We start from the raw sequence: 22,865 nt of genomic DNA, 5'->3' as shown, positions 1-22,865 counted from the left end.
AGTATAAAATGTTGAAAACGTGCCAACGTTAAGTACAACTTTTATCCCCCATTCTCTCTCCCTACAGGGTTCCCTGCGAAGAGTTAGCATTGCTGCAATCCCAAGAAGCAATGCAGGAACACCATTTGACTTGGTAAGAAATCCACACCACCAAAAATGTCTGCACTTCACTGATCTAATCGGCCATGGACAGGGTGGCAGCTTCAAACCTGGGGGCTGTTCAGGTTTTTGAGGATTGTTAAAATTTCCACCAACCTATTTTTAATTTGTGGTTATGCAATAAAGACGTATGCAAATGACACCTTAGGTTACACGAGGGGTAGAAATGATTTGGATGACATTATAAACTGTGCAGTTTATAATTCATCTGGAGATTTACTTGCTTGAAATCACTCCCATTAGTGAGTTTTTTTTTATATATATTGTATGCTGTGGAGTTTAGGCAGTTTTGTTTAGGAGTTGGCAGCCAAAATGCCTTGAAATACTTAGTGTGATGTTATCGCAGAAGAATTAAGTACTTGTGACATACCCAGTGCAAAGCTAAGTGACAACATGCAGTCAATTACATACCAGCTTGCTTTCTAATATAATACAAGGTCACCGTGACTTGGGCATTCAATAGGTTTGGGAACATGGTCAGTTCCCACTCCCTCCCCTCCTCTCTGCTCTCCTTTCCTGAATGTGAAGAAGCTTGTAGTTGGGTGTTCACAGCCTGCTGGTAACTCATCTGGAGGAGCATTCTTCACGTGTGACCCCCCCGGACAGTGAATGTTGGCAGGCTATAGGGGCAATATATGAACGCACACCAAGGACAGGAAAAAACCAACTGGTCCATCAAGCCTATCTGCCCCCACCCCTCCCCAGTAATACAAATTCCTGAGACAGACAAAAAAATCCTTGGATCAATTTAGGGAAAAGAAAACTCTGGGAAGTTTGTCTCTGACCCTGAAGGTCATCAAGTTCCAGGAGATGTCAGTAGTTGATATCAATAATTACAGCTATCCCTTGGCTACCTTCTATCTCTTGAGATGACCTGAACACTCAGGAACTTGTCCAACTCACTACTGAAGGACTGCAGTGATCCCATACTTGCTGCATGTCTTGATAATCTGTTCCAGATGTCGATGACTCTCAGTGAAAAGAAATACTTCCTGGCGTCTATCCTGACTCTTATGTTTTCATATTTTATGCTGATGCCTCCTAGATCTCCTGTCCCTATCTAGCTCAAGTAACCTCTCCACCCAAACTGAATCAAAACCTCAACGGTATCATCTTAAAGTCTACAGTTCTCAAATGAAAAAAGCCCCTGAGCCTATCCTGATAGCGAAGAGCCCTAGAACTTGGTATCATTCTGGTTGCTCTCCTTTGGGCCTTCTCCAGGATGTTTTATATCCCACCGCCATGTGAGGGGGACAAAAAACACATACAATATTCTAGATGTGGCCATACCATGGCTTTTTATAAGCTCAGTTTCATATTTATTGCTTTATATTTGAATTATCCTAACTATACACCTTAACATCATATTGGTTCTCCATACAGCCTCACAACACTGGTTGTGGACCTTCAGTGCTTCATGCACCATTACAATCTGATCCCTCTCCTGCTCTACAACCTTATGTAGGTAACCCTGCATACACATGCCTGGAATTGTCCAGACTCCAAAGCATCACACTGTATTTATCCACCTTGAAGAGCCTCTGCCACGCACTGGCCCATTCCTCCAATGCAGCTGGATTAGCCCGTGCTCTATCTATTTTAGCTATATTCCTAACTCCACACATTTTTGTCATCAGCAAACTTGAGAATTATTCCCCTTGACGCTTTCATCCAAATCACTGGTAGAGGTGAAGAGCAATGGTCCCAAATGGGAGAGGAAGCCATGCAGAGCTGCTTCCATTAATTACTATCCTCTGATATGAGAATGTAACCGTTTCGCTTTCCAGCCTAAAACCAGCCCACAAATCCCACAGTCACAACTTCACTTCTTCTGCGTGGCATTTCACTGCTCCAATCCTGACCTTGCCCAAAGTCCACACATGCGCATTTTCCACTGGAGTATGGTAACTAAGAGCAGGAATCATATCTCGTTTTATTTCCTCCCAAGCCTAAGGTTGCTGAGGCCAATATTAGTGACCCCACACTGCCTGACTGAGTGCTCACCACAGACTAGAGGTTAGACATGGGATCTTCCCGATGCTGCATTTACTTAACGTTTTGGACAGATAGGGAAGAGAAATCTAGGAGCATGGTTTCTTAACGCCAAAACTGAACACTTTGTACCTGTGCATCTATCTGGTTGGAACAGAATCAACAATCAAGCACATTTTTAACCCAAATCTGAAAAAGTTTGTCTCCCTTTTTTGGAATACCCTTGAAGTTGATTGTAACTTTTCCAGTTGCGTAGTTCTGCAATACGTCCCAAATCTAAGCTAATTCCAACTGAAAGCATTTCACAATTGAAAACCCGCGTACCAAAAGTATTTGAGATTGTTTGCCAGTTGCTTATTGCCCCTTATTATCACTTACACGAAAGCTGTACACTTCTATTGCATTATCTTTTCCTGTCAACCTGTAGCCATCGTTGGGTATTGTAGAAACGACTGCCAAAAGAGCCTAAGTTCAATAGTGCCCTAAATTTGGAGGTTCTTCTTTTTTGCAGGATCATAGTTTTTCTTAGAAATTCATCTTTAATTTTATGAACACTGATGGACGGAATCTAGATCTGGAGCTGAGAGGGATCTACATTGTTCATCTCTTGGCCCAGACTGCTGTTTCTAATCTAAATTTGGACTTATCTCTATCACTCTGTTTACTATGTATATATGGGTACAGTAATGTAATCATTATGTTACTGGACTAGTAATCAAGAGGCCTGCACTAATGATCCAGCGAACACGAGTTCAAATTTTTGTTTGAGAATTTGAATTCATGGTAAAATAAATAAATCTGGAAATAAAAATACTGGTGTCAGTAAAGTGACCGTGAAGCTGTTGCATTGTCGTAAAAACCCAACTGGTCCACTAATGCCCTCTAGGGGAAGAAACCTGGCAGTCCTTACCTGATCTGGCCTATACTCCAGTCCCACAGGTTGACTCTTAATGACCTTCTGAAGTGGCCAAGCGAGCAACTCAGTTCAATCAATTTGCTACCACCTTCTCCAAGGGCAACTAGGGATGGGCAATGAAATGGCCTTGCCAGCAACGCCTCTATACGGAGTGATTTTTTAAAAAAATGTATGCTTGTGAGATCGTTTACTTAAGTATTGAATGAAAATCTTGCAGGGGAATTTCTAAATATTAACAGCCCCTGAAGAAACAAGTCACTATTTTAAGTTTCGCCTCTGCTCAGTAACTAACTGGTGGCACGGCCCACGGAGATTCAGTCTTTGGCGGATCACCGAGTTGAATTGGGGGGGGGGGGGGGGAGGGGCCCTGCTGCGTGATGAAGCAGCTTACCGTGCCTCCCTAAATTGGGTGGTTCTTTAAATTGACGGTGAAGCTTGTTAAATTCTGAAGTTGAAAAAAGTGCATTTGATTTACAATTATTTGAAGCAGAAGGAGATGGAAGAAGGAAGAAGACGATCCGAAGGAGATCAGGACAAGTTGCGGAGCAAGTTTACGAGAAAGATAAGCAGCTGGTAGGTCATCCATCTTGTACAGGTATACTGGCCTCGGGTGTGGTGCTGTAGTCATTGTGCTAATTATGGCAGCATAGAATCATATAATCTTACAGCACAGAGGGGAGGCCATTTGGCCCACCATGCCTGTGCTGGATCTTTGAAAGAGCTATCCATTTAGTCCCACTGACCCTCCCGCCCCCCCCCCCCCCCCACCCACCCTCTGCTCTTTACATGTAGCCCTGCAAATTTATCCTTTACAGGTATTTATCCAATTCCCTTTTGAAAGTTATTGTTGAATCTGCTTCCACCGCCCTTTCAGGCAGTGCATTCCAGATCATAACTCACATGAACAACTATGAGCTGCCTTCGTGACATCATAGGAACATAGGAACAGGAGTAGGCCGTTCAGCGCCTCGTGCCTGCTCCGCTATTTGAGAAGATCATGGCTAATCTGTGATCTAACTCCATATACCCGCCTTTGGCCCATATCCCTTAATACCTTTGGTTGCCAAATAGTTATCTATCTCAGATTTAAATTTAGCAATTGAGCTAGTATCAATTGCTGTTTGCAGAAGAGAGTTCCAAACTTCTACCACCCTTTGTGTGTAGAAATGTTTTCTAATCTCGCTCCTGAAAGGTCTGGCTCTAATTTTTAGACTGTGCCCCCTACTCCTAGAATCCCCAACCAGCGGAAATAGTTTCTCTCTATCCACCCTATCTGTTCCCCTTAATATCTTGTAAACTTCGATCAGTTCACCCCTTAACCTTCGAAACTCTAGAGAATACATCCTTTCGAATTGCATTATCCCTCCAAAGCTGAGCGGTTTAAGCAAGAACTCTTCTTTAGACAATTTTGTACCTGTTATTTGCAATGCTCAGACTGCCCAGCTAGCTTGCTCAGATTAAATGGGATGTTATTACTCTTATTGCTAACTCAGTTTAACTTCTTTATCCAGAGAGTGGTTAGGATGTGGAACTCGCAACCACAAGAAGCTGTTGAGGAGAATAGCATAGATGCATTTAAGGGAAAGCTAGATAAACACAAAAAGCTAAAGAAAGGAATAGAAGAATATGTTGATGGGGTTAGATGAAGTAAAAGGAGTGGAAGGAGGCTTGTGCGGAGCATAAACACCAACATAGACCAGTTGGGCCAAATGGCCTGTTCCTATGCTGTTCTAGTTTAGGGCTATCGGAACAGAAAAATAATGGCTTTATTCTGACAAAGCATTACTTGGTAACTGGTAGCCTCTTGTAACTTGCCTTGCTCAATTTGGACCTCCCACTGACTGACTCAATGTCACCTGAGCTGGTACTGGTGTTGGGAAGGCCACTTGCACTAGTGCCGTGGAAATGGGAGAAAATGAAGTAGCTGCTTATGTTAACAAGTGTAAGGAATCTTACAACACCAGGTTATAGTCCAACAGTTTTATTTGAAAATCACAAGCTTTCGGAGGCTTCCTCCTTCGTCAGGTGAGTGTGGGATTCCATGAAAGAGTACCGCATATATAGTCAGAGAACAATGCCTGGTGATTACAGATAATCTTTCCAACTGCCCGTTATCAAGGCAATCAAAGGAGTTGATTAGTGTTCAGACAGAGAGACATTACATACCAGACTACTGAATATACAACGGTCAGAACCCAAAGACGGAGAGAGAGAGAAACATCCTAAAGGAAGAGAGAGAGAGAATGACCAGTTGTATTAAAAACAGATAACTTTTTTTTCGCTGGTGGGGTTACGTGTAGCATGACATGAACCCAAGATCCCGGTTGAGGCCGTCCTCATGGGTGCGGAACTTGGTTATCAATTTCTGCTCGACGATTTTGCGTTGTCGTGTGTCTCGAAGGCCGCCTTGGAGAACGCTTACCCGAAGATCGGTGGCTGAATGTCCTTGACTACTGAAGTTTTTCGCGACTGGGAGGGAACCCTCCTGTCTGGCGATTGTTGCGCGGTGTCCGTTCATCCGTTGTCGCAGCGTCTGCATGGTCTCGCCAATGTACCGTGCTCCGGGGCATCCTTTCCTGCAACGTATGAGGTAGACAACATTGGCCGAGTCACAGGAGTATGAACCATGTACCTGGTGGGTGGTGTCCTCTCGTGTGATGGTGGTATCTGTGTCGATGATCTCCCACCATCAAACTCACCATGGACTACTCCTCAGAATCGGTTTCTTTCTTGGACACACGAATCTCCATCAAAGACGGGCACCTCAGCACCTCACTCTACCGCAAGCCCACGGACAACCTCACGATGCTCCACTTTTCCAGCTTCCATCCTAACCACGTCAAAGAGGCCATCCCCTATGGACAGGCCCTGCGAATACACAGGGTCTGCTCAGATGAGGAGGAACGCGATGGAAACCTCCAAACGCTGAAAGACGCACTCGTAAGAACGGGATATGACTCTCGACTTGTCGATCGACAGTTCCAACGGGCCACAGCGAAAAATCGCATCGACCTCCTCAGAAGACAAACACGGGACGCAACCAACAGAGTACCCTTCGTCGTCCAGTACTTCCCCGGAGCGGAGAAACTACACCATGTTCTCCGCAGCCTTCAACATGTCATCGATGACGACGAACACCTCGCTAAGGCCATCCCCACACCTCCACTACTCTCCATCATTCGCAGCAAATTACCCAGCTTTCAGGAGAACAGCGTCCACGACACCACACAACCCTGCCACGGCAACCTCTGCAAAACATGCCAGATCATCGACACAGATACCACCATCACACGAGAGGACACCACCCACCAGGTACATGGTTCATACTCCTGTGACTCGGCCAACGTTGTCTACCTCATACGTTGCAGGAAAGGATGCCCCGGAGCATGGTACATTGGCGAGACCATGCAGACGCTGCGACAACGGATGAACGGACACCGCGCAACAATCGCCAGACAGGAGGGTTCCCTCCCAGTCGGGGAACACTTCAGCAGTCAAGGACATTCAGCCACCGATCTTCGGGTAAGCGTTCTCCAAGGCGGCCTTCGAGACACACGACAACACAAAATTGTCGAGCAGAAATTGATAGCCAAGTTCCTCACCCATGAGGACGGCCTCAACCGGGATCTTGGGTTCATGTCACACTACACGTAACCCCACCAGCGAAAAAAAAAGTTATCTGTTTTTAATACAACTGGTCATTCTCTCTCTTTCTCTTCCTTTCGGATGTTTTTCTATCTCTCTGTCTTTGGGTTCTGACCGTTTATATATTCAGTAGTCTGGTATGTAATGTCTCTCTGAACACTCTTCAACTCCTTTGATTGCCTTGATAACGGGCAGTTGGAAAGATTATCTGTAATCACCAGGCATTGTTCTCTGACTATATATGCGGTACCCTTTCATGGAATCCCGCACTCACCTGATGAAGGAGGAAGCCTCCGAAAGCTTGTGATTTTCAAATAAAACTGTTGGACTATAACCTGGTGTTGTAAGATTCCTTACATTTGTCCACCCCAGTCCATCACCGGCATCTCCACATTATGTTAATAAGTCATGTGTTCTGTTGCTCCACATCTGATTTTTAATTTGTGTAGTGCACTCAATATAGATTAGCTGGTTAACAGGGAAGATAACAGTCACCCATTGAATAGGTGATCAAAACCACACGCAATTATTCCAATTATGGCCTCCATCAAAGACCTGTACAAGGTTAGAATAACTTACTTTACTTAGAGGTAGATTTTAACTTTCACCCGTGGGCGAAAAACTGACTTCCACGGAAAGGAAAATTTGGCAGGGGGGTGTATGTGGGCAGCCGATCCGCTACTGGCAGTTTAATGCCCAGCAGTGAAAGTTTAAAATCTACCCCTATTAGTAAAAGCAAGTGCATTCCAAAATGGTAAATTGCTATACCCATGAGGGAGTGGCTTACCTTAAGATCTCTTCAAAACCAGTCTAACAATGTTCAGCTGCATCAAAACTTTAGAGCTGCTGATGTGCATCTTCGTGCAGTTAGTTTTATTTTTTTAAATTTGTATTTCACGATTCTGTAAATTGCACTGCCAAATAAATAAGGAAATTTGGTACTATCTTTCTAAAACTGAACAGGTTGAAAATCTGTTGACTTTTGAAGTTTGATTGAGAAACACAACAGAATTAGAACCGCCACTTATTTAAAGTTTGACGATTTTTTTGTAATCCGTTGCATTTTTTTTGCCTACTTTAGGAAATTTTTAGGACCAAAAGAAAATGATCCTTCTACATCCCGGCCATCACTGCATCGATTTATCAGCACCTATTCCTGGGGAAACAATGACAATCGACTGGTGAATAAAGGGTGAGCCCCTAACTCTCAATTCAGCTGTCTCTCCATGTAAAATTTGCAGGTAGAAATCTTCCTTATTAAAGAATTATTTTAGATGGTGGATGGGTTAGAATTTCCTCCAGTTGAGCACTGGGAAGGCAGAGGCTGTTGTTCCCCCCCTATGTCTCAGCCTTGGCTCAGTGGTAGCACTCTCACCTCTGAGTCAGAAGGTCATGGGTTCAAGCCCCACTCCAAAGACTTGAGCACAAAATCCAGGCTGACACTCCAGTGCAGCACTGAGGGAGTGCTACACTGTCGGAGATGCTGTCTTCCGACTGAGACGTTAAACCGAGGCCCCATCTGCCTTCTCAGGTGGACGTGAAAGACCCCACGGCACTATTTCGAAGAAGAGCAGGGGAGTTCTCCCCGATGTCCTGGCCAATATCAATCAACGTCACTAAAACAGATGATCTGGTCATTATCATTGCTGCTTATGGGACCTTGCTGAGCGCAAATCAGCTGCCGCGTTTCCTACATTACAACAGTGACTATACTTCAGATGTAGTTCATGGGCTGTCGAGCACTTCGGGATGTGCTAGGGTCGTGAAAGGCGCTATATAAATGCAAGCCTTTCTTTTCTTACCACTAAGTCTACCCCCTCCCTTGTGCCAGCAATCTTGGTGTCCTGTTCCACCCAGAGTTGAGCTCCAACCCCATGTCCTGTCCATCACTAAGTTGTCTCACTTTTACAACTCACTCAATCTCACCCCCACTGCTGTCAAAACACTTATCCACACCTTTGTCACTTCTAGATTCACCAATGCCCTCCTCTCCAGTCTCCCCCTCCATAAACTCCAACTGTTCCAAAAACTCTGCCATTCCATCCTGTCATGCACTAAACACCACTCTCCCAACATCCCACCCTCTGACTTACATTGGCTCCCTAACCCCCAGTGCATCAAATTTAAAATTCTCACCTTTACCCACAAATCCCTCCATGGTCTTGTCCCTTCCTATACCTCTGCTACCTTCTCCAGTCCCATTTCCTCTTGGGTCCTCTGACTGTCTGTGCACCTCCCCCTTCCCCCAGCCCATCATCACACAACTGGCGTTAGCCTTTACTCACCTTAGCCCGACTCGCTGGAGCCCCTCCACCCTTCTCCCCGTGTCCTCCTTTAAAAGTCGTCTTAAAATCCATCTTTCCGACCAAGCTTCCAGTCACCTCTCCTAACTGTGCCTCAAAGTCTTTGTTCGCTTTCTTCCCTGAAGTGCTTTGGGATGGTTTTTCTATATTAAAGGTGATCTATAAATGCAAGTTACCCTCTAATCTAATTGAAAATAGTTGCATATTAAGTCAAATAAAATTTAGCTTGCATTTACACTTGTACTAAGCAAATCAAACACCAAAGTACTTTGTTGACAACTTATCTGACAAATTCAGTGTGCTGCTTATTCTGAGTAAGGAATCTTAAAAAGCTAAAATGAAATCATCTGCTTCTGTTCTGTGCACATTGTTGTCACACAGCAGCATTACTCAAGGATTGGAAGTACAAGAGGAGGAAGAAAAAACAGAGACAACGGAGACCGCACTCTTAACAGAACCAGAAAATAACTATCCAAATGATGAACCATGTGCTGTGTAAGTATATTGTTAACCGTACCAAAACTCGTGACTTTTGATAACAGTCCAGCAAACTGTTTATGGCAAGTAAAAGGCAAATGTCTTGTATTTAGTTCAGTGAATGTGGCGTGGTCACAACTAGTGGCTGTACAATAATTGGACAATAATAAATCTGAAGAACATACTGAGGTTTAGTAAGCTGCATAGATTGGGAATTTTCCTTTTATCATACAAACAATGACAGACGGGAAAAGACCCACTAGTCCATCTAACCTGTCCCACACAAACTGTGATACCTTGTGCATCACGATATGGACACTCCCCACCCCATCTGGAAGCCATGTGATCTCCCGGGAGAGGATAAAAACCTAAGCCAATTAGGGGGCAAAAAATCTGGAAAATTTCTCTCTGACCCCCCCACCCCCCTTAAGCAATCAAAACTAGTCCAAGAGACCAGTCTGGCCCTAATTAATGTCATGCAGCACCTACCTTTTGTACGAAGTGATCTCTGCTCCAGCCAGAAACCGGTCGAGCTCTCGCTTGAAAGAATTGCAGTATGAATTTATAACCTGCAGCCTTGAATTTAAAAATCTTACTGCTAAATGCTTCGCTACCTTGTAAAGCAATTTCCCTTTTCAGTTCCTTTTACATTGCAGCTAAGAGGTTGAGAGAGCTAGCTAACTGGACTGCTGCTCTCGCATGTGGTTTTTAACATGCATTTGTTCTTCCTGTGAATTGGGTACACTGGAGCCTGACGTTCTGCTTGTGCAAGGTCTGGGTGTGATGTTTTGGGCAGCGTGCATGTGTAGGGTAATGATGTAATATCATGAGCTCACCATGAAGATAATGGAGGCTGCATGCATGATGGCCTTGTGATGCAATGGCACGACATAATCACTGCAGTACGCTGCTGCGTTTTCTGGCCCCAGGAAGAACTAGTCTTTCTCAATGCGGGTCTAAAACGTCTGGTAGGTTTGCCTAGACATGTGGCCCTGATTTCCATCACCCCACCATTGGCGGCTGTGCTTTCAGCTGCCTAGGCCCTAAGCTCTGGAATTCCCTCCCAAAACCTCTCTACATCTCTCTACTCCGTTTTAAGTTGCTCTTTAAAACCTACTTCTTTGACCAAGCTTTTGGTCATTTGTCCAAAAATCTCCTTATGTGCCTCAGTGTCAATTTTTTTCTAATTAGGCTCCTGTGAAGCACCTTGGGGGGTTTTACTACGTTAAAAGCACTATATAAATGCAAGTTGTTGTTGTTGTGGGAGCCAGTGGACAAACAGCAATATAAAAGCTCCCTTTATATTGGGGTGTTTGCACTGCCAATTCCCAAATACCAGCAACCCATTTCTGATGGGTTGACATGAATAATTTGACGGTGGGAGAGATGGAGAAAGAGTGGCACAGTTTTATTTCAAAACTGTAGTAGTGATTCTAAGAACATTTGTACTCCACCCTTCACTTTTCATCCTGCTCCTTCTGAACCTCAACGTGCTGTCTCCCCCTTTAGACCACCTTCATGTTAAACTAATGGTTGTGATGGGTTTTGATATTGATGATAATATCTGTGTTCCCGTGGAGGGGGATGGAGATAAAGAAAATGCTGGAAACACACAACAGGTCTGTCAGCTTCGGTGAAGGGAAGACATGATTTCATATTTTGGATGGCGGCCACTCCTTAGAACCCAGGAGTTCCAATGAAAGTTGTCCACCTAAAGTGTCAACTCTCCTTTTCTTCTGACAGACCTGATGTGTTTTACCAGCATCTTCTGTTTATCTTAATCTTTCCTCCATTTTGGGTTTGGTTCGAGTTTGTACGTGATGGAGGAGTGTGTGTGAGATGTACAGCTTGACCTTTCGATCTTTTACTTTCCCCCAGTTACAGGGGGATATCGCCCCATCTAGCCGAATTGTGGGATACTTTTTCCAAAAGTGACCGAGGACCCTGGCTGCCGGTCATACTCATTTTCTCGCTGAGCGTTTTGGGCAGTTTTTTCATCGGCTGGTCTTTTCACACGTCCGTCGATGCTGCTGCTGTGGGCACAGGGGACGCTTGGAAAGCTATACAGCAATTTCTGTGGCCTTACACAGGACTTCGACACAATGGGCAGCCCCCTGTATAACTGATCCATGTCCCATACAAGTATGTGTTGCGTTGCAACTCTCAGAACCCTGTTGACTCTGCTGAGAATGGCTCAATAGGCCAGTAGCTTGTTTTTATTAAAAATACATTGTTTAAGATTTTAGCCATGACAAATCATGTCACACAAAAAAGCATTAAATATTGGACAAAACACTCATTTTCTTTTATGTATTGCTGGATTGTTTCTACATATAGAAAGTCTTGTATTTTTTTTATGATGCAAAATGGATTTTTTTTTTACAATAGCTGTTCAACTCTAATATTTTGCCTGTTAAAGGCAAATTTAGTCACTAAAACAGGTAAAATATTTTGGGCATTCTTCACGTGAAGTCCCCAATTGCTGTGAATTTTTAATGGGCAAATTTGAACGTGTGAAGCAACGAAATGAAAATTTGTCTGTAAACCTAATCAATTCAGATGTTCCTGTGGAAATAGTGCTCAATAAAGTCTTCACTTGACCTGCACTGTGTGTGAGAACAACTTTGTGGCCTCCAGCAATTCATGCATAGAAGTGAAAAAGAGGTGGTCAGTGTTTAGAATTCTCTCCTTTGCCGTATCACTGGCTGCGGCCTTCATCATGTGGTACAAGTTGGAGTAAAAGTCAGTATTTTCAGCAATTTCGTTTGATAGATCTTCACTGGATTCCTTTATCTTGAGCTGGTGTGACCTCTCTGGTCGTAACATGTAAAGAGACCAGTCGTCTTCTGATACCATCTCTCCGCTGAGATTTTCACAGGCCTGTGGTTTAACAGAAGAAATGCAGCCACTGCTTTGTAAAGTCACTGTGTAGCATCAGTTTTCCCTGCGCAGGTTACATACATCCATTCAAATGACCCATCAGGAACTTGTGCGCATTTAAGTTCAAACGAAGGGCTTGCTGACACTCTTGTTTCTATCCTCCTCCGCCAGTTTAAATTACTGAAAGCCAATCTAAAATGCCAAACTATATTTCACTGCATAAAATTCTATTACATCTAATAAATGCTAAATTAGATATCCTCCCTATGAAAAATGGCAGATTTGAATATTGAAGAGTAATGGTTAATAGTATGCCACTATCTCCCTCATTTATTATACTGATCTATTGGCCTCTTCTTACTGGGGCGTGGGTGTGGGCATGGAGGAAACCCCCACAGGGATCTCAGCGAGAGGCCTGGGCCATTTTAACTCCTGGGCTTCATTTAATGGTAGGGCGTTGGGGAAAGTTATAGAACAAAGAGATCTAGGAGTACAGGTTCATAGCTCCTTGAAAGTGGAGTCACAGGTGGTGAAGAAGGCATTCAGCATGCTTTGTTTCATTGGTCAGAATACAGGAGTTGGGATGTCTTGTTGAAGTTGTACAAGACATTAGTAAGGCCACACTTGAAATACTGTGTACAGTTCTGGTCACCCTATTATAGAAAGGATATCATTAAACTAGAAAGAGTGCAGAAAAGATTTACTAGGATGCTACCGGGAATTGATGGTTGGATAGACTGAGACTTTTTTCCCTGGAGAGTAGGAGGTTAAGGGGTGATCTTATAGACGTCTATAAAATAATGAGGGGCATAGATAAGGTAGATAGTCAAAATCTTTTCCCAAAGGTAGGGGAGTCTATAATGAGGGGGCATAGATTTAAGGTGAGAGGGGAGAGATACAAAAGGGTCCAGAGGGGCAATTTTTTCACTCAAAGGGTGGTGAGTGTCTGGAACGAGCTGCCAGAGGCAGTAGTAGAGGCGGGTACAATTTTGTCTTTTAAAAAGCATTTGGACAGTTACATGGGTAAGATGGGTATAGAGGGATATGGGCCAAGTGCAGGCAACTGGGACTAGCTTAGTGGTATAAACTGGGCGACATGGACATGTTGGGCCGAAGGGCCTGTTTCCATGTTGTAAACTTGTATGATTCTATGATTCTATGAAATATTGCAGGACTGGTGTCAAGGCCGGCAAGCAGGAAATCAGGCTGGGACCCTCAGGATGCCGGGGATCCCAAAGAATGGTCCTCGGCATAACCTCAGCACTGGGCCAGGGTTTTGGTAGCCGATGCCAGCATGCTGGGGTGGCCCAAGGACTCTCTGCAGGGGAGCAATCCTGCTCCTTCTGGCCCACAAGAACGTCTCTCAAGTCATGATTTTTAGATCTTACCGTGGCCTTTTCTGGGCAGTCGGTGCCCCCGTCAGGTTCCACACAGTGCGGGACTCCACCCGCCCGCCCCCCCCCCAACCCGACACGATGTTAAGATCACGTCGCGGTGCCAATCATTAGGTCGCGACCTTTGAGTGTAAAGTAGGCCCCCGCCTGCCTGTAGCGGGGACCTCGGCCGACTTAATTGTCGGTGTAGATGGAATGGCGCCAGGCAGGAACAGAGCGACCTCGGGCTGGTCAATGGAATCGACCTGATCCTAACCCCGCCCACACGCTAGTCTCGCTGGGCGAGGGGGTTAAAATCCGGGCCTTTGCGACTCGTAAAAAGCACAAACACATTGGAATTACAATACACCAGTGTCAAAATGCAATAGTGTTAAATATTCTATTAAAACTAGTTTTGGACGATGTAATGGTGGGAGAACAGTAAATGATTATTGTCATTTTTTTAAAATGCATTTTAATGATCACCTCTCCTAATGTCTCCTTCTTTGGCTCGGTGTCTATCTTTGTCTGGTCATGGTTGTGTGAAGCGGCTTGCGACAGTTTACTATGTTAAAGGCACTATATAAATGCAAGTTGTTGTATTACCTGAAGAAGTATTTCTTCCTGCTCAGAGTATAAGTTCCATTTACTCCATCTAAAAGCCATCGCAGAGGCCACAAGGGCCATCTGTGTATACGTTTCCAACTCTAGCTGCTTGTCCTGTGGTACAAAAACACATTTTCAGATTGATCAAACCCCACCGCAGACTATCACCTGTTACTTGAAGTAATAAAGGAATTATTGGTGATGAGCAAACAGTCAGTAACCCCAGCGTCCTGCATGACCTGGAACTGACCTTCAAATCCCATATCCTAGCCAAGACCACTGACTTCCACCTCCAACATCGCCTACTTCTGCCCTTTCTCACTCCTACTGCAGCTTCTGCCACTGCCAACTTGATTTCTTGTAGTCTGCCTTCCAACTTGTCCAAAATCCCACTAACCACACCTTCCTGTATTTTGCTCAGTTGCCCATCACTCTAAATCCTTACCAATCTACAAAGGCTCCTTATTCCCTTAATGTATAGATTGCAATATCTTCATCTACAAAGATTTGCCCACTTTATGCTGTGAGCTCCTCCACTTTTATGCCCTCACTAGAGCCCATTATTAGACAACAATCTTGCATTCATACACCTTAGAAAACATCCCAAGGCACATGAGGGGAGTAACATGGAATAAGCGTGGCATGGGGACGGGGTAGGGGAGATAGAAGTGGTGAAAATCAGGGTCAAACAGGGAAGGCTTTGAGACAGGGAGAAAGGAAGCGAGGGAGAGTGGTTTATGGAGAGAGCAGGGCTAAGGAATGGAAGCTGTCACCAGTGGTCGAGTGCCAGGTACCAGTGTGTGGGTTCCTTGGAGTATTCCTTCAAACCAATTTAGTGAATGGGATATTTCAATGCCATTTTCTTTAGATAGGGGGAGAAATTCAACACCGCTTTGCCCATTTTTTGGATAGGGGACAAATTTCAGGTCGCGATCTACGGTACCCAATCTCCCCCAGATGTTTGCTGGCTGCCAAACTGGGCCTTCTAGCTGTGCAGTATACCCACCTATAAAAGAGGCATTAGGTGCCCTGCATTTGCAATCAAGGTGGTAACGCCGACTGCAGGACCCCGATTGAAGTTTGTCTACAAATGGGCAGAGCTTGTGCCATGCCCAGTTGTTCCAGGTCTTGAGTGTATAACCAGCGGTCCTTAAAGAGGCCGCTGGAGCCTGCTCAAAACAGGGCCAGAGAACTCCTTCATACATAGTTACATTTCTGTGGAGCCAGGAGGAGCGGATGTGCCAGCCACTGCCGGCCGTGGCCTGCCTTCCTCCGTTTCACCTCCCCACCAGACCCCAAACAGCGAGCTGCTGCAGGAACTGCCATCGCCATCCAAGCCTCACCTGATGAATGCAAATGAGGCCTGAAACCAAGTTTTAATTGGGCACTGAAGCATGAAGCAACTGCTTTGCTGACTTGCCACCAGTTTTGAGCGCAGGTCCAATTTCCCGGCCACAGTCTCGTAATGTACTTTGAACAGAAAGTAACCCCTCCCCCTAGCAGGGGCTGCATTTTTGCATTTGGCCAACAATGATGTGATACTTAGAATGCAGTACCTCCCTCCAGCTCTGGTGAGTTGTGGGCTCCCCCCATTATTTGTAAACTTACTGTTCCTCCTGATCTTCAAAGTAGATGCAGAGGGTATTTCAGTAGGCACTAACAATTACAGCTGAATTCAATCACAATTTCATTAACTGACTGACCACAACAGCAGAGAGTTATGAAAAAAAAATGGCTGCTCACCTTTGCATTTATCTTAACGTATTTCTCTGATTCGGCTCCTGGGAAAATGTTCAGCCCTGCATTTATCATCGAAATGATTAAAGAGGAAGCAGTCATCCACCTGCCCCTTATGTGAGAGAGATTATCCTTCAAGGCAACGGGACAAAGTTGGCACAGGTCCTGTGGATTTTAAAAAAAAATACCAGATTGAAGCACTAACTAGGCACGGTCATTAAGCCAGTTTGTGTGCGTACCGCCCATGTGCTTTTCCACACAGCGCTTGGAACACGTTGAGCCAGCCAGGCAGGGTGGTAGGTCCACAACACACATCCAGGTGACCCAAGACAAGGACACGTGTCTTTGGAATAAAAACAGAAAATGCTGAATCACTCAGCAGGTCAGGCAGCATCCGTGGAGAGAGAAACAAGAGGTAACGTTTCAGGACCCGTTCTATTTTGGCAGCATCTTCTTGTTCCAATTTCAATTCTGCTCCACCAGTTCTCCATTTCTGCCTTTTTCTCGTCTTTTCCCTTGGGCTTCCCACTGCCTTAGCCATTCATGCATCCCATCTGCGTTTGATTGTCTGTCTGTCTGTTTATCGTTTTCCTCCTTTTTTTCTGATTCTCTGACTATGCTTGTTCATCTTTTTATTTTTCAGTTCTGAAGAAGGAGACTGAGCCTAAAACAGTGCGGGCGGTTTTAAGGATGAGCGGGATCGGTGAGACCGGGGGGCCGAGGTGGACAGAAAGCCGTCTGGCCCTCGGCAGTGTGAGGCCTGGGAGATTTTAACTCCCTCTGCTGTATGATCGGAGTCAGTCTCCCGCCTGAGCCCGGCAGGAAGAGCTACATGACTGGCAGGCGGGTGCGGGATTTCGTAAGAATATAAGAAATAGGAGCAGGAGTCGGCCATACGTCCCCTCAAGCCTGCTCCGCCATTCAATAACATCATGGCTGATCTTTGGCATCAACTCCACTTTCCCGCCCTATCACCATATCCCTTGATTCCCTTACACTCCAAAAATCTATCGATCTCAGCCTTGAATATACTCAACGACTCAGCATCCACACCCTCTGGGGTGGAGAATTCCAAAAATTCACAACCCTCTGAGTGAAGAAATTCCTCATCATCTCAGTCTTAAAGGGCCGACCCCTTATCCTGAGATTATGCCCCCTAGTTCTAGACTCTCCAGCCAGGGGAAACAACCTCTCAGTATCTACCCTGTCAAGCCCCCTCAGAATCGTATATGTTTCAATGAGACCACCTCTCATTCTTCTAAACTCCAGAGAGTATAGGCCCATTCTACTCAATCTCTCCCCATAGGGCAACCCTCTCATCCCAGGAATCAATCTAGTGAACCTTGGTTCCACCACCTCCAAGACAAGTATATCCTTCCTTAGATAAGGAGACCAAAACTGTACACAGTACTCCAGGTGAGGTCTCACCAAAGCCCTGTACAATTGTAGCAAGATTTCCTTACTCTTCTTTCGGGCGGCAGGAGACCGCTGCTGGGGAACCAAATGAATGGTCCCCGGCACTGGGGTGAGTGTTTGGGATGCCGTTCGGACATTTGGGGAGGGAAGCCTGGAGCAGGGAAAGGCCCGAGGTTTCCTTGTGGGACTCAGAGGAGATTTAAAATAACTTACCTCACTGGGTCCCTTCCGGCCCAGGATCCATTTCCTGACAGGTCTGGCCTGGCGGGGAAGCCCCCAGGGTTTTTCCGCGCAGGCCTAGCGTTAAAATTGCAGTCAGGCCCCGGTAACATCATTGGAACATGATCTGCATATTTAAACAAGGGCGCCACTGACATTGGGCTGCTGTGAGTGGCGCCTGCAATTTAAAATTGGCAGGATCGGGGCGGGTGACCAGTGAGTAAGTCTCCCGCTCCATTTTAGCTGCCACCCCGCCGCCCGATTTCTGCCGGGCAGGGAGAATTAAAATTCCCTTCATTGAGTGTCTGATCCCATGGCGCTATTTCGAAGAAGAGCAGGCAAGTTCTCTCCGGTGTCCTGGGCCAATATTTATCCGTCAACAACATCATTAAAAAATAGATTATTTGGTCATTATCACATTGCTATTTGGCTGCCGCGTTTCCTACATTACAACAGTGGCTACACTTCAAAAGTACTTTAAGCTGTAAAGAGCTTCGGGACGTCCTGCGATCGTGACAGGCGCTATATAAATGCAAGTTATTCTTTTTTTTCTTTTTATCTCCACAGATGCTAACTGCTATGCTTCAATTTTTTTCCTTTTTATCATCTTGTATTTTAAGCCTCTTTTGCATCTATTAACAATGTGTGGTGTGTGTGGGTGTGTTGACTACTATTTTTAGTATATCAAAAAGTTCTTCAAAATTCATCATCAGTGTTTATTTCCTTGTCTACAGAAGCCTGCTGCCAGTGTTTCAATAAAAGATAAAATGAACGTAACTAGACTCCACTCTGGATGGAAAATGTAATGTCAGTAAGCTGCCGTTTATACAGTGTGAAATTTGACATGTTACAGTGCAAGGTATGGAATGTGCATTGTTAAACATGCACTATTAGCTGGTTTATGGATCCAAAAATATACCATTACAATTGAGTTACAGACGTTAGAATGTATACAATAAACTGCTCCTATGTCACAGGGCTGAGATGTGTTTCTGTGTACAGAAAGTTGTTAAAATATTAAATATTTTTTCATTCCATTTTACTACGTACTTCATTTGAACAAAGCAGAATTGAGTAGTTAAGCCTTAAAGTAGTCAGATGACTGTTGGTGGCTGCGTTTCTCAGTGCAGCAAGATTGTTATCTGGGGTAAGGAAAGGGTGGAGGAGAAACGTGAAAGTTCTAAGAAGAGGTTAGACATTTCCCCACAGGAGAAGTGGAGAAAAAATGAAGGATAAATCATCCCGGTTAAAAGCAGGTTATACAAGAACAGCGGGTTGGTCTGGCCATTGTGTGAAGGATTTGTACCCATTACAAAAAAGAATGTACATTTCTTAAAACTAGAGAAGACGCCATATCACAGAATGTAAAATGTCCAGCTGGGTGCCATTTAGATTACTGAATTTGTTTTCACAGAAAGCAGCGTTATGTAAATGCAATCGGACTTTCAGGATGAGGTAAACCACTACAATTTACTCATAACATCTCATTTCTGTAAAAGCCCCTCCTATGGTAACTTTTAATAATGTAAACCTAACTGGAAGGATTTGCGTTGTATCAAACTGAGGGGAAAAAATACCTTACATGTTAGAAAAGATTCAAAATATTAATAGGTAAAGGGCAGTTGGTTCTGGAAACAGGTGTTATATATAATGAAGTACAAAGTGTGAATGGTAATATTAATGGGGGTCAAACATACAGCCCCTTACAAAGTAATCAAAAATTAATAGCAACCTATTACAGTTAATAGGAATTCCAGTTACAATCGGTGCACTCCACATCCTGTTCAAGAAATGAAATTGTTTTATGCCCTGTCAAGAAAACAATCACCTCCTCACTGACAACCCAACCGCCATTATGAAATGGGAAGCATTCCATTCCCAAACACTTCTCTCAGCTTGATAAAGCCCCATGAAATCGCATCTAATAATACATCAAAATATATCTCAACTACTTTTATATAACTACTAGAAGTCTTGCATATAGCATGCACTTCATTTGCCTTGATTCTTGGCGTTATGATTTTTCAGTCACACTCCTGCCATCAGTATTTTTGCTGCAATAATTTTTCTGCCACACTTTGTTGATTGGCTTAAAGCAAAGCTGCAGTAAATCAGAGAGTAGGGAATATACAAATCAAAAGTGAGGAAAGCAGCTAGAAAACTATCAATGAGAAACTACTTTAGATACACAAATCACTAAAAGTAGCAATGCAGGTTAATAAAGCCATTACAAAAAGCAAACCAAGCACTCAGAAAAGAGAAGACTAAGGAGTGGACCAGATAGAGGTCTTTAAGATTATGAAAGGGTTTGATAGGGTAGATGTAGAGAAGATGTTTCCATTTGCAGGAGAGGCCAGAACTAGGGGTCATAAATATAAGACAGTCACTAACAACCCAATAGGGAATTCAGGAGAAACTTCTTCATCCAGAGAGTGGTAATACTGTGGATCTCGCTACCACAAGAAATAGCTGAGGCGAATAGCATAGATGCATTTAAGGGGAAGGTAGATAAGTACATGAGGGAGAAAGGAGTAGAAGGATATGCTGATAGGGTTAGATGAAGAGGGGTGGGAGGAGGCTCGTGTGGAGCATAAACACCGGCATAGACCAGTTGAGCTGAATGGCCTGTTCCTGTGCTGTAAATTCTATGTAATTCTATGTACTAAGGACTTACAAAAACAGTCAATCCTGAATGAGTACGTAGGAGAACCTATTATTTTTTTAAAATCAATTGAAACACTCAAAATGCTTTTTGAAAAAAAATTATCTGCCATTTCATTCTTAGTAGCTAAAATTTCTAATATCTAAAATACGATTTCAAACCAAATATTTCTTTTAAAGTAATCATTCACAATTACATGATTATGTTTGCCCAATGACTAGTACTTTGTGCCTTTTAATGCCTTCTTTAAAGTTTTTATTTGAAGACCTCCGCCTCTCCCAGAAGCCTGGTCTTGGACTTGACGTTTGTGACTGTTAGCTGTGGGCAGAGCCTGCAGTCTGAGCATGTGCGGTGTGAAGAATTTCCTAGGATGCATCGGTGCCATTTAGTTGGCCCAAATGATACATTGGGCCAGATTTTGCTGTTAAAATAACGGTGAGGCTATTGGCGCTCGCCACTATTTATGCGTAAATGGTCCAGCAACTTCAGACGAGGAACAGATGCGTGGTTAAATGTCAATATCCAAAAGCTGCTGTCCGGGTTGTGCCGCTCCATCATTAGCTTTGTGAAAACGACATCTCGCTGTCTGATTCACCATTGAAACGCATTGAATGGCGTGAAGTTGCTGTATTTGCGCAGCAGATACAAACTAAACCCGCCACAGAAAGTTAAGCCTTGTCCATTCCAGTCTAAGTACCCTTTTAACTATGTGATAAGTATTAATTACTGCCAGTCAACCTTTCTGGCACTGCAAATGAACTCTTACAAATGTGGAGTCTCATTCCTTTAGGTATTAATTGGTGTTGGAGATTTTAAGAATGTCAAATTTAAAATTTTAACATTTTTTTTACTTTTTCTTTCTGACTCTTTGTCCTCTCTCTTATAATCCAATCTTACTTCCCCTCCCTTTATTTCTCTTTCTGTACCTGATTTGACATTAAATTCACCCACTCCAATTTACACTTCCTTCTCAGTGCTTGCGGTGTTAATTTCACAATCTGTCAATCTGATTGGTTAAGGAGATACCCAGTTGGTTGCCTTGTTCACTCAGGTCCCGGATGCCCCGTTTTCCTCGTGGGCAAAAATATTTTGAGCTGAAGGGTGCGGGGCAAGTCTAACTAATGGCAGATGCCGTTAGATGCTCTGCTACAGCAAAATCTGGCCCAATACTGCTCTTCAGACTCTCGCAATATCATTCTGGTTGTTTGAAGAAAGGGTACATTTGAAAAGCTTTATTCAGATAAGGTTTCTGTTGACCGTGCTTTAAAAAGTGTGGATGTGTGGGGGGGATGTTCGTGAGTGAAAGAGATAAGAAATGAAAGAATGTACTGATTAAATACCTGCTATAGCTTTTGCTGTGTTCAAACTCTGCACATTCTATGAACTTCAGATATGTATCAAGCTCAGACTAGACAAGAGACATATTAATTTAAATTCTTTCACAGGAGCAGGAGTCGAGCCTGTTCCGCCATTCAGATGGCTGATCTGTATCTTAACTCCATCGACCCACCTTGGTTCCATATCCCTTAATAACCTTAACCAACAAAAATTTTTCAATCTCAGTTTTGAAATTTTCAAATGACCCTCAGCCTCAACAGCTTTTTGGGGGATAGAGTTCCAGATTTCCACTACCCTTTGTGTGAAGAAGAGCTTCCTGACATCACCCCTGAACTGCCCGGCTCTAATTTTAAGGTTACGCCCCCTTGTTCTGGACTCCCCCCACCAGAGGAAATAATTTCTATCTAACCTATAAACTCTTTTAATCATCTTAAACACCTCAATTAGATCACCCCTTAATCTTCTATAATCAAGGAAATACAAGCCTAGTCTATGCAACCTGTCCTCATAATGTAACCCTTTTAGCCCATGCATCATTCTGGTGAATCTGCACTGCACCCCCTCCAAGGCCAATATATCCTACCTCTCAAAAAAAAATGAATATTGAAAGTATTCAGGAAAGAAGACTGATTATCGACTGTGTTTTGTTCTTAGGAAATGTAAACATTGTAATTAGTGACAGCTAAGAGACCAAGAAAAAAACACACAGACATTTGCAAAGAGATACAGATACAGAGGCATAAGTCCAGGAACCAGTTACAAAACACTGCATTCAATGTTTGCAGAGATCTCTTAGTTACAAACCAGTGCTGCCAGACCTAGGACACTCTCCACCCCCAGCCAGTCCTATCAGACCTATGCTGCTCCTTATTTCTAACAGATATCAGTGCCTCCGCCTGGCCTAGTGGCCTGAAAATTGCACTGGCATAATTGCTGCCCCATTAGCACTGGCACTCCGGCCACTGCCATCTTGGGTAGGGTCCTGAGAAAAGGAGGCTTCAGGAGGGAGGCCATTTGTAATATGCAAATCAGGGTCCTATGACATATGGGGGACCCCGATTACCAATTTTGAGGTTCAAATGGGCGAAGTGTGTACCGCTGAGCCACCGTCCATTTGTGGCGGCGTTGAGCGGCCTAATCTG

At 44.0% G+C, this 22,865-nt stretch overlaps 2 protein-coding genes across 8 annotated transcripts in view; one reads left to right on the top strand and one right to left on the bottom strand.

The window, feature by feature from the left end:
* The window catches only part of lrmp (lymphoid-restricted membrane protein), a 140,131-nt gene extending 128,038 nt beyond the window's left edge, over nucleotides 1-12,093 (top strand). For 4 of the 6 annotated variants that reach the window (XM_068004689.1, XM_068004685.1, XM_068004684.1 and 1 more), the window contains 5 exons: nucleotides 68-133; nucleotides 3,555-3,640; nucleotides 7,794-7,904; nucleotides 9,397-9,510; nucleotides 11,371-12,093. In XM_068004689.1, the coding sequence (XP_067860790.1) occupies nucleotides 68-133; nucleotides 3,555-3,640; nucleotides 7,794-7,904; nucleotides 9,397-9,510; nucleotides 11,371-11,614 (621 nt within the window). In that variant the 3' untranslated portion in view covers nucleotides 11,615-12,093. The remainder of the gene's footprint in view (nucleotides 1-67; nucleotides 134-3,554; nucleotides 3,641-7,793; nucleotides 7,905-9,396; nucleotides 9,511-11,370) is intronic. The other 2 variants (XM_068004687.1, XM_068004688.1) reach the window with 2 other exon arrangements.
* Nucleotides 11,982-22,865, bottom strand: part of dnai7 (dynein axonemal intermediate chain 7) — a 58,410-nt gene continuing 47,526 nt past the window's right edge. For both annotated transcript variants that reach the window (XM_068004691.1, XM_068004690.1), the window contains 3 exons: nucleotides 16,095-16,253; nucleotides 14,352-14,465; nucleotides 11,982-12,372 (listed from right to left, as the gene is read on the bottom strand). In XM_068004691.1, coding sequence (XP_067860792.1) covers nucleotides 12,085-12,372; nucleotides 14,352-14,465; nucleotides 16,095-16,253 — 561 coding nt within the window. In that variant the 3' untranslated portion in view covers nucleotides 11,982-12,084. The remainder of the gene's footprint in view (nucleotides 12,373-14,351; nucleotides 14,466-16,094; nucleotides 16,254-22,865) is intronic.

The sequence above is a fragment of the Heptranchias perlo genome, chromosome 24 (genome assembly GCF_035084215.1).
Source record: "Heptranchias perlo isolate sHepPer1 chromosome 24, sHepPer1.hap1, whole genome shotgun sequence".
Lineage (NCBI taxonomy): Eukaryota > Metazoa > Chordata > Chondrichthyes > Hexanchiformes > Hexanchidae > Heptranchias > Heptranchias perlo.
The sequence above is the reverse complement of the archived record's forward strand: the minus strand, read 5'-3'. Positions and strand labels throughout refer to the sequence as shown.